Genomic DNA, 12,451 nt, shown 5'->3' on the forward strand with positions numbered 1-12,451 from the left:
AAAAATCTGCTTTTTTTTTTAATTATAAATAATTTTTTTACGACTGTTTTATTGTAGGCATATGATTCAAGAATTTTGATCAGATAATATGAATATCTATTACTTATCTCATGAGTAATTTATTACTCACGGGTTTGATTTTTTTTAAATTTTTTCTATTTTTAATAATTTTTTTAAATTTTTACACTTCTTATAGATGGACATGATGATATAATTATCTTAAAAAGACATCGAAAGTGGAAATCATGCAAATACAGTCTGTTATTCAGTTAATGTCAATACGACTAGCAGCAGATCATCGACTTTTGTGCACACAAGACGACCAAGAGTGACTTACTTATACTGCCCCAACATAAATTGTTCCAATATTGCTATGAATATTTATAAAGAAAATACAGTAAATTGAAAATTTATTATGTTATTATAATAATTTACCTCCTTGCTGTTATAAATAATTTGAATATCGAAAATTGTTATTACAGAAAGATTAGAATTCCTGTGAGGGTTATAGTGTGAATGCAAATGTCGCGAAATTATTTCAAATATTAATTTTATTTAAAAAACTGATTATTTATTTAAATTATGTGGAGATTTTTTTGAATACCCTTTATAAAAGTCGTAGAAAACGTATAGTATTCTACTCGCATGTTATAGGCTATTACTCACTCGTATGATTACAACTAATGATGCAAACTTTATCATCATGAGTAATAACTGTCATTACAAGCTCATTGAATAATATAATATTTTTCAATATTTTCAACTATATTACAAAACATTTATCCTTGTTAAACAAGTTAAAAATAAGTCCAAGTCTAACTCAGAACATACACACAAAAATTAGGTTAAAAAACTGTCAATTTGACAGAACATTCCCAATTTTTCCTTAAAAAATACTTACGAATTAAGTGTGTTTAAAATGGCTTTTATAAGCCTAATCCTAACGGCCCAGAGCCTTATCAAACTGAAAAAAGCCCTAGAAGAAGAAAAACTCGAGTCCATAAAAGCAAGCGAAGATGTCCACGTGAAGAAAAAGTTCAAATTCAGCCACATCGGAGTGGATATCAAGGAAACCGTAAAAAATTTCTTCAAAAAGCTCTTTAGGTGCTCAGAAAGCGCCCCGTGCTATAAAACGTGCTATAAATTGGGGCATGAGGGCAGTTGCGAAAATTATACTTTGAAGAGCATACTCGGATTCTTCGGAGGAGTTTTTCTCACTTATTTCTGTTATATTTTGTTCATTTTTCAGCTTAATGTTAAGCTCACTAGTGCCACGTGGATTTGCTCGTTTTTGGGTTGTATTTTGACCGTTGGGTTAGCTTTTAGTTCTAAGGTTAGGTAAGTATATAAACAAATTTTTGGTTATATTAAAATATTATTTGCATTCTGGAACTACAAGCATAATAATTGATTTTATATGACCCACTGAAAGCAATTCAAGGACGCAACTCGGCTGCATTCTCTAAAGCCTTCCCTAATTGCGTTTTCTTAATTAGCTGTCATATTAGTATGCATTTTCTCTATTGTTTTTGAAATAAAAGTAAAAAATGCAATTATATTTTATTTTTCAGTAAATATGCTTAAAAAATACATTTATTTAGCGTAATAACTATAGACAAAAACGTGTTTTACTGTGAATTTTTTCTTACATTTATTTAACTTATTTTATTATTGTTTTTAGATGTGTTGTTTTATTGACGCTTCCTCAATTTTTTTCAAAACGTGGCAGACAAGCGTTTTTGGCTTACGCCTTCGTTTTGGCGCTCACCGGTCCTGCGCAGAACACCTTAAATAATTTGGGTATTCTGAGTGAGTCTTTGGCTTGTGGACAAGTAAGTACGAAAAAAAAATCACAGAAACTATAAATTATTTTTTTAATAAAAAAAAATAATTGAGAACTGAAATTAGAATTAATTTAAAAAACAAGTTATATAATTAAAACAAAAATAACTAATATTTTACAAGAGTAAACTAACCAAGAAAGTGTTAAAATTAAAGTGCCATTGAAACAAAATATAATTTAAGAAACGCGGCAGTTATAATTAGTAATTTTATTTTTAAAGAACTGATTATCGGAATAATAAAATATAAGAAATGGTTGAAACAACAAAATTATAGAAACAAAATGGTAATTCCTGATCTATAAGTAATAAGAACTAAATGTTCCCTCAAGCCTTATACTCTAAACAATTATCTCCTGAAATCCTGAAATGCATTACTAGTAAAAATATATAGTAAAAAAATTATGAAAAGTTTCAATCATTGCTTAAAAAGTAAATATTACAAAAAAATTATTTAGAATATTATTAATTCAAAATTAATTCAAAAACAATAAAAAAAACTGAATAAAATGAGAGAGCCTATTAAAAGAACTAGCCATGGAATTAACCAAGAACATTTACCTAATCTTAAGAAACTAAAGCTCTTCTCAAAAACATATCCAAAAGTTTATTAAAAAATAAATAAAGCACATCAATAAAAATTAATAAATCTTCGAACCTTTTTCTAGTGAAAGCTTATTCTTTTAAATTTTTGGATACCATTCTCCAGTCGTACACTCGATCTACTGGGAGAAAACTATGGCCTCTTTCTTCTCGAAAAAATATTAAAATAAAAATCAATATAAGTATTTAAAATAATTTAAATCTAAGAAGTATTAATTTTTTTAAATCGTCATACACAGCAAATTTAACTGTATTTAAACTATATTACAAAATTTAAATTTAATTCAGAGGTAAAAACAAAATGGAAATAATATATGTAATTATTCCCTTTTTGGTACAAATATAAAAACTACAAATAATTTTAATCGGCATTTTAGCTATTACTAAAACTAAAGACAAAACGTTACAAGTTTTAAAAAATATATAGAAAAAGAAGGTACTAAAAATCTATATACGATGTTCATTATAAGCTACTGGAATTAAGGAAATAAAATAAATTAAATAAAAACAAAATATGAAAAGAATTTTATTAAGACTGCAATAAGCGAATAAATACAAACATGAATAAACTAAATTTTGTACTTGATTACCAAGATTTTAATTACCATCTACAGAAATTTGAAATATTTTAAATTATATAAAAAAAATGTATTTTACATTATATTATATTTTGAAATTAGGAAACAAAAATTTTAAATAATTTAAAAAATGAAGATAAACAAATTAATTAGAAGTGGAAAGGGAGAAGGGCTTGATTGAATTTAATAAATTACCTCAAGGGATGAAAACCTATGATAGGTTAAATCAGCTCAAAAGTTTAGGCGTGTTTTTTATACATGTCTTTTTTTATACAATATTTTATATATCAATAGTTAGATATTACAAAAATTTTATGTATGACTGATGATAAATTAATATTTTATTCATGTAACTAAAAAATGGTACAACAATTTTTTGTTAATTTATGAGTTAGATGTTTTTTTATTTTCATATTATTAACAATATAATTATAATTTTTATAAAAAAAAACGAATAGAAGTAAAAAAAAATTAATAAAAGAAATTAAAGAAAAAAACTCAAAAGACAAATTAAAATTAGTTGAAGCGTTTTGGAAACATAAATATTATATTTCAGATGACTGAATTTGAAACAAAAAATTATTAAGTTCCAAGAATATTAATTAATAAACGAAAAACAAATTTAAAAGATAACCAGGAAAAATTACAAGATTAATTACAAATCATTTTAGCGATGAAAAAAAAATTATAGGCACCAATAAATAAATTTTAAATTTTCACAATATTCCAAAATAATAAAATTTAAATATATAGGTAAGAGAAATTTTATACACAATCATAATTAATATGAAAAATAGATGCATTTTAAAATAAAAATGAAAATAAGTAAAAATATATATCAAAAGGACCAAACAAAGATAAAATATTAAAAAAAATATAATATTGTCATGAAATAATTGGGAAAATTAAAATAAATATGCAATATTAAAAAGTGAAAGATTTCAGTAATAAAATGAAAAACCCCTAAAAAAATTACATAAGAATTATTTGAATTTACTCTACATAAATAAAAACATTTATAAAAATAATACTTTGAAAATCAATCAAAATTTTTATTTAAAAAATTAATATAATCTGACAATAATGAAGATTTTTATCAATTGAATAACGAATTATTTTTAATGACATACAAAGATAAATTTAAATTTCTACATAAATACTGAAAAAAAAAACAATTATTATGCCTTGCAATAAAAATATTAAAATAAGTAAAAAATAAATCTAGAAAGAAGGAAATGTAAAAAATAAACAGTTACTACCGACATAGGAAACATATTCTATATTTGTTCTACCTAAAATCATTAACCGCTAAATTAAAAACTAAAAAATAAAAAATCGTTTCTAAAAAAATTATTAAAAACTTTGATATGGAAATATCTGAAAAAAGCATTAAATATCAACAAATAAGAAACTAAACTAAATTTAAAAAATTAAAATAACAGCGTGGCCTTAATTATTAAACATGTTAGACTAAGCATAAAAATAGGTGGTTTATACTGACTTACTCTATAAAATTAATTAATTAATTAATTAAAAATGAATTTCTATAGCGATTCCTTAATAAATCCTAAACTAAAAAACAACAAACTACAACCATCTGCATTTATTTTCAGGAACAATTAAAACAAGCGGTAAGACAAATTATCGACGTGATTAAAAAACCCTTTCTAGCAATTAAAGAGGCAATCAAGAAAGTGATCAAAACGGTGAAGGAAGTTATTAAGAAAATTAAGGAGATTTTGCTGAAGATTAAAAGAGTTATTATGGCTTTAGGCAAGTAAACCGAAAACTCTTAAATCCGTACTTAATATTTTATATTATAGTGCGAGTCATTAAATCCGTCTTCGAATTTATTGGTAGAATCATCAACATTTGCAACAAAGAATTGGGAACACCATTCGAAAGGTGCAGCAGAGTTTTTGAAAACGCCATTGCTGACTGTAACGCCAAACTGGGACCACTTTTCAACTGGTTATGCTCCCTCACTTACATAGTCAAAGCAGTTTGTTATATCGTCAAAATTTTTGACTACGTTTGCATGATCGTTGATTTTATTAGCAACTCCGTAGTAGGGGTCATAATAAAAAAAGTAAAAAACTTCGTTCGTCATATTAAAACCATGTTCTACGTAAGAATAAAATTCTCTCACTCCTTTAAATTCCAAACTGTAGCGTCTAAAAGCATTAAGGATATCGCCAAGGAGATTGTGGCAGAAATCAAAGATAGAAGCAAAGGAGTTGTGGCTTTTTTTAATATCATGACATCTGCTAGCATGATGTTCTTTATATGGCTCATATTCCAGTAAGTTATAAAGTGATATTAGGTAAGCAATGATTTAGTAATTTTATTCCAGGGTCGCATACTATAGAATAAAGTATATGACCAGCGAGAAGTTTGATAACATTTACATCACCCATTACTTCAGGGAAATTGACCAACGGAGGGCCAAAGTGGGCAAAGAAACTGTACTTCCTCTAACAAAAAAGGAGAAAACTATTTATGTACCAGTAAGTTTTGCATTTAGAGTCTTGCATTCCTATCATTTTTCTCCTACCATCTTTCTCAACTTCTGTTCATTCATCTATGTTTAGCCAAAATATTTTTTTATGTTATTCAATTCAGTCAGTTGGTCTTGTCTCTACAGTTCTGGATCAGCTGCTAATTTAACTTTTCTAATATAAAGGTGATAAAAAAACAGTCACTTCTAAGATATTCACCTTATTCACATCTATAGTACTAAATGGGAAATCAATAAATAATCATAAATAGGCAAGTTTAAAATGACCGACAATCTTAGTAACTCATTATTTCTAAAACATTAACAACTACTTCAACGACTTACCTAACTTGAAGTTTTCTCTCGCAATGAGTCTAATCTTGTGACGATCAAACCTTGGAACCTAAATCTTCATTGTGAAGCACCTTGACTTTAGTAGAAACTCCAAGTTCTCACACAAGACTCAATAATTCCTTCTTTACCATACCTACTTGTCAACTTTTTTTTAAGCAACAGTTGCTTCTACTTTATAAATAAAAGAATAGCAAATACTAAATCTTTAATTATTTCACATGTTTCATCTGCCACAGTCCGTCATTGAGATAATGGCAATTTTCTTCTTAAACTATAGATCTCGTTCATTCACTTCTTCTCCTTAGATGAGCGGTTCCAGTTTGGCTCGTTCGGAAAAGCGGAGTCTTAAAAAAGCAGCTACAACCCTAGCTACAGCTTCGGTAAAACTAGCTACACATATGGCAGCTGACTACAGCTTATACTGGATTCTAACTCTGATCTCTAAGCATGCGAGATATCAGTCCAAAGTTCAAGGCAAGTGCTTAAACTTCGATTTCCCCTGATGATAAATCAAATGCATCTTTTTAGCACCCAACTTGCCAATGGCCCATATTACTGGAGAAGGCTTTTTAGCAAAACTGCTCAGATCTATAGTAAATGCCTTCCAACCAGTGGGAATCCAGTTGGAGATTGATACTGTCCCTTGCTTGCCTATACCAATACCTCCTGACTTAGACAGATATGCCCAAATTGGTAAAAACTACCTTATTATCAAAAACATATCGCCAACTTAATATTCCAGGAGTTACAATAGTTCTTTGCTGGATCCTGACTCTCTTGGAGCCATATGGGTTGAGACTAAGGAACTACATTATGGGGTACTACCACCCTATAAGAGCTAAACAGAGGACCATATGGTTGTACAACCATATTTTAAGATCCAGAATCTCTTTCCTACTTATGGCCAGAAGGAACTTCAGAAAAAAGTTTGGTATGAAGGGAGGCTCCGATGAAGTCGGATGCAAGGACTGGTTAAGGTCCAGACTACCATGTGCAATTTTTAAAATATGCCTTGGAGATGCACCTTTAACTTGCATGCTTTGCGGTGAAATTTACCGAGAGTCTAAGAAGAAACAATTTAAGAAATGTCACACCCCCAACTGTCCAGGGCTGTTCTGTCTGGAGTGCTTCGCAGACCTTAATAATATATGCCCGATATGCCTTAAACCTATCGACTATGGAGATATTGATGATATAGATGAAGAAAAGTATGAATTTTCTTCACTGTAAGCTAACAGTTAATTTTTTTAATATTAAGGGATTCTTCTGGAGATGAAGCTCCCAAGAAGAAAAAACGCTGGTGCTCATGCTTGCCCTGCTGCAAACCTAAAAATGATGATGAGGAACCCTTTGTTGACCAAACAGAAGAGGAACAGGCAGACGGTAGTGATACATCAACAGACTACTCACATGGTTACCAGTATGACGATGGGCATGACGGACTTTCCCCAGCAGAATCTCCATGGAGAGATGTAGAGAAGCAAGCCATCCCAGATGAAGCTAGTATGGAGAGTTTTAGGGAGGGAGAGGAGCAAACTGTTACACTTGATAATCAGATACTGCTACCAAAGGGTAAGGCGGCTCTAGTGAGGTTAGGTGTGACACTAGAAGAAGTAGAAGAGGAAGAAGTTGTTGTTGGTTAGTATCATTTTACAAGTTATTGCAAGAAACTGTTTTAAATGCTTATTTTAGATTATGGACCTTATCCAACTTCTTCATGTATATGCAATGCAAGATCTTCGAAAGACCAAGAAACAGAAACAGATCCTTTATTGGCAAATGTGTGTGCCTGTTCTCAAACTTTAACTCCAAGGAGGGTAGAGTTTATTGGCTTACCCTTAGACCTTGACGAGGTCCACAGGCACAAAAACTTACCAAATGATTTTCCTTGTATTTGCTCGGATTCGGATAATACTGGAGTCCTTAAAAGCACGATGTCAACCAGCCCCAAGTCCGACTGCAAGTATTGTAAATGCGAAAATTATGAAATTAGATCCCATGTTTCCGTTGGAACTGACACAGAAGAAGAGTTGAGGGACGTAGTTCCCCCTCTTGATCTATCATTCCTACAGAAAGAAGATGAAAAGTGCAGCTGTGATAATCCTGTTTTAAGCAGCAGGTTAGGAAGCAAATTTATTGTTTAGTTATCCGGTACCTCTAACTTTATTTACAGATTCAGCTACGTAACTTACCAGGAAATAAATGAAACCCCAAAGGCATTAAGCAGTTCCCTGGAATCCTCTTCTGTGATATCAGCGCTAGAAAACCCACCATCTCTGAGTTCGGAAGACGCTTCTCCAGTATTACGAAATAGAAAAATCAGAAGAAGCGAGAAATTTATTCTGGCTAAGTCTGTAAACAGTGCCGAAAGTTATGAGCTAAGCAAAGCCCAGAATAGAAAAGTCAGGGACTATTATGAGGCCACTAAAGGCCAAACTACATTTGAAACTACTCGAGTTAAACCGAAAAGGAGATCAATCAGCGATATGTTTAAGAATCTTCTGCCACAGGTACTGGTCATTCTAATATCCGAACAGGTTTTTAAGCACCTGTCACTGGTATTTTCCAAAATAGCAGTTCTGTCAAGAATTGTGTATGTACCACATTATTTTTCTTAAATTTTAGCGCAAAAAGGATCCCGAATATCTGCCGCTTTACCAAACAGATATTCCAGAGGAGATTGAAATACGATCCTACAATTATAACGAGGAGAACTGGAATACCCTCAGCCCAAACACTGATTCACCAACATACCCGTTTGCTACCCAACGATCCCAAGAAACTTCTGATGAAGAACAACAGTTACTAGGAGGATCAAGGATCAGAGGAGGAGAGTGCCAGGGTAAAATATCAAAGAGAAATCGCTCCACAAGAGGAGTTAAACCCTTTGACGCAAAAAGTGAGTTCATTCTAGGTAAGCATATTTTCCAACTAACCATTCTCAATTTAAAAACTTCTTTTCAGGCCGCGCAAGGCTTAAGGACTTTACAACACTCTCTCTTCCACCCAAACCAAAGCCCGCTAATAGCAAGGAACTTTTTACTCACTACTTTGGGAATGCTAGTAATCCCATTCCCACTGGAGTAGAGTTACAATCAATGAACTCTGCTAATCCGTCAGGAACCAAGAAGGAAAGTAGAATCGTCGAAGATCTTAATTCTTCTGCGTCTCTTGACGAGCGTCCTGCCTCTGAATCATTTTCTTCTGAAAGCACTCTAAGCGAATCTGTTTGCAAACAACTTTTTGGTGATCCTCCGGAAGGTGTATGTCAACGTAGATGTGCAGAAGATACTAAGCAAACTTCCAAAATTAAAGGCCTAGAAGAAAACGAAGAAGATAGAGAAGAGGAAGAATCCGAAAAGCTGGACGAAAGGGAAGAAGATCAACAAAGTGAGGAAGAAGCAGAAGCTCAGCCTAGCGAGAAATCTCAAGCTAACGGATATAGTCAAGAGAGTATCGTTTCAGCGGTGCAACTAAAAGAAACACATTCCTCCCGTTTATCGTCACGAAGCAAGGGAAGTAAGGCATCAGTAAGGAGCAAAGTACCCTCGGACATTTCCGAAGCTTCATCACAAAAAGTTCCATTAAAAACTGAAAGTACACAGCATCAGCTTCTGTATAAAGACGATAAGACCGAGATAAGCCTTGTCCAGAAATTAGACTCAGATAAATCGAGCAGACCAGAAATTGCCATTCCGGTAAGATCCGGTCCTCCGATTAAACTGAAAATATCACTCAATAACACTATTATTCCAGTAGAAGAGGCTGAAGATATTGCCATGAAATCACCAAAGAGTCAAGATAAAATCACAGAAACCAATGACAGTTTCCCACTTCACTGGAGTCCGTCTGATGGCCGAAATGGAAAATTGATCATTTCAAATGATAAAAGGGTGCAAACTTCTGATAACGATATTTACAAAAGTTCTGAAGTGCCAGTAAAAGGTCTAGAAAATAAATGTTGTTTGCCTCAACCAAGAAGTGCCGCCGCTTTCTATTCTAATGACTTACCAGAAAGGGATTCTAGTTGCAAACGGAGCAACTGTAAAAGTTGTTTATCTACTCCCACAGGCTCACATTCAGATAATCGCTATGCAGTAACTAGTGGAGTCTCGACAAGCCATAATGAAGTTGCATGCAAAAATATTACATGCAACTGTACAATTTGTCGAAGTAACAAAGAGTCTCGCTCAACTCAGGATTATTCAACATCTAGACCATACGTTTCACCACAAGAACCTGCATCATCTTGTAGATTCACTGAAGCCACATTACCATATAATGTAACATCAAGACCAACTCCTTGTGGCTGTTGTAATTGTAACTCACCAAGAGTTCCTTCGCCGCCAACTTTCCATGACCCATATTTTTATGCCCGGAATCCGTTCTATAACACCCCTGCCTTTCCTCCGGTAACTACCAGTCTTGAAATGCAAGAGTACCTACCCCCGCCACCGCCACCGCCTCCAAGAATGCCTCTAAGAAGACTTGCACGTCCTCGTCCCCCACAGGGAGGTAGATGTGTGGAACAGTGTACCTGTGGAATGGCACAGAGTCACGAAGCATATGGTGAGCAGTACGACTATTCCAATCGTGGTTCCAGTAATACTGCTGACTTACCTTATCAAAATAATGAGGAGTATTTGGAGTTGGTACAAGAACTACAAGATACTTTACACACGAGAACGAGTAATCGAGTCAAAAAAGCCAGAGAAGCATTCGAAAATCGAAGCAAACAAAATAAACCTCTGGAAAAACCAGTCATTAATTACGATGAAACGGACGAAAGTGAAGAACCAATCATGCGCAGGATCGATCAGTTGAGGACGGATAGGAAAATGTGTTGCGCTAAGGAGAAGTGCGGTTGTAAAAAGAATAGTTATCCTCCAAGGAGATCGAGTGATAGCGAAAGGTCATCCTCTTGGATGATGGATCCTGGATCTGGCGAATGGCATCGAAACGGAAAGCAATCACGGCGCAGGCGTCAAGAGGAGCAGGAGGATGAATGTGAGTGTAATTGCACTTGTGAATGTCATTGTTGAATAAAGTGTCTATGTTTTGAGCTTGGGTTTTATTTCAGTGTTTCATATAAAATGATAAACGAACTTTTCTCTGAGTTGGATAACACTCATCAGAATATTATCTTTTAGAACTTTATCATCTAATACTTAACACGTAGCAACAAAACCAACGGGTTTCTTCACTCATTCCTTAAACTCTTAATGAAGTGGTTACCAGAGGTCATTCTGAATTTAGGAAACAGCATAGAAACGAAATGTAACAGGAAGACGAAAGGTCAAATAAGTGCAATTGCACTTGTAAATATCATAGTTAAATAAAGTTTCTCTTTTGGTCTTATAAAATTTGCAACAAGATGGAACGCCAACACACTATGATCTTCCTGTGAGGCAATTTTTACATAATGCATTTCCAGCTCAGTTGATTGGGAGAGGAAGTCCAATGGAATAGCCGGCGAGATCACCAGATGTAGCACCCCTCGACTTTTTTCTCTGAGGGCAATTAACAACAGTTTAAAACGCAACCAGCTTCACTCGATGATCTTCGGCAACGGATTATGTGAAAAATGAGTTCGAAAATAGATTATACTTTTGTTTAGCTCAAAGTGGAATGCTTTTTGAGCATCTAATTAAATAAAATACCACTTCAAAAAAACATAATATATTTTATTAAACTTATACTTTTCTTTGATCCTGTATATAAATTTAGAAAAAAATCCTGCGCAGGTAAATACTACTCCAAAAGACCTTTAATTTAAGGTTTGACAAAAAGAGTGGTGCCATTTAAAATTTTAGGTTGTAGTTCCCCTTACCTGTTAAACATTTGTACTAAATTGCGGTTTTCTAGCTTTTTTAGTTTGAGATATTTGCATTGAAAGATTTCAAATTGACACCCTATATACAGACCAGTCAATATAAGTAAACCAAATGCTCTAAAGATGCCTCTACATGAGTGATTCTATCATAGATGAAGCATCTGTTCTTATTGCGCTTTTCTGTGAAATAAAGGCTCGATTTATATCCATGCTTCTACCCCAGAAAATGCGGCTATATCTTAACACTCAGTAAACAATAGCAAAATAGACAAATTTAAGATGTTCTTAATTTAAATATCCTGACATAACTTTTAAGGAATAGCAGGCAGTATTGATCTTCCTGCAAACACTCACCCAATGCTTCTTCCAATTAAAATTCTGGTCAATATAAAACCCCAAAAATCTGGTGCTATTTCATAGCATTATAGTTTAATCAGTTACCAATATTTTTTTCGGAATACTCCTGTTTTTTCTATTTGGTACGAAAGCATACCAAATTGGTTTTCTTTATATTGATAATGGAACTATTTTTTATAAACTAATGCTGGGCAGTTTTTAGTCGAACAGATAAGACATGGACCAGCTCTGAAAGAATATCGAAGCTACCACAAACCTATTTGAATCATCCGCGAAGTTTACCACATGTACTTCATCATTAAGTATTACGCTGAATAAGATATTAACAATAGGAACAAATAAAATGGAACCCAGTACATTTCCCTGAGGAATACCAAGAAAAAGGTAG

General features: G+C 32.8%; 1 protein-coding gene across 2 annotated transcripts; it reads left to right on the top strand.

Moving 5' to 3' along the window:
• The first annotated feature begins 886 nt into the window (after positions 1–886).
• On the top strand, positions 887–10,935 carry LOC126742959 (uncharacterized). Of its 2 annotated transcripts, none has more exons than XM_050449847.1 (13): positions 887–1,338; positions 1,682–1,832; positions 4,636–4,795; positions 4,846–5,323; positions 5,376–5,529; positions 6,179–6,347; positions 6,402–6,566; positions 6,616–7,081; positions 7,132–7,511; positions 7,566–7,992; positions 8,047–8,383; positions 8,499–8,787; positions 8,838–10,935. In XM_050449847.1, the coding sequence occupies exons 1-13, from the start codon at positions 920–922 to the stop codon at positions 10,913–10,915; spliced, it is 5,673 nt and encodes a 1,890-aa protein (XP_050305804.1). In that variant the 5' UTR covers positions 887–919; the 3' UTR covers positions 10,916–10,935. The 2 variants fall into 2 exon arrangements, with proteins under 2 accessions (XP_050305804.1, XP_050305805.1); XM_050449848.1 differs by having other exon boundaries at positions 889–1,338; positions 8,499–8,772.
• Positions 10,936–12,451: the final 1,516 nt, after the last annotated feature.

The sequence above is a fragment of the Anthonomus grandis genome, chromosome 12 (genome assembly GCF_022605725.1).
Source record: "Anthonomus grandis grandis chromosome 12, icAntGran1.3, whole genome shotgun sequence".
Classification (NCBI taxonomy): Eukaryota; Metazoa; Arthropoda; class Insecta; order Coleoptera; family Curculionidae; genus Anthonomus; species Anthonomus grandis.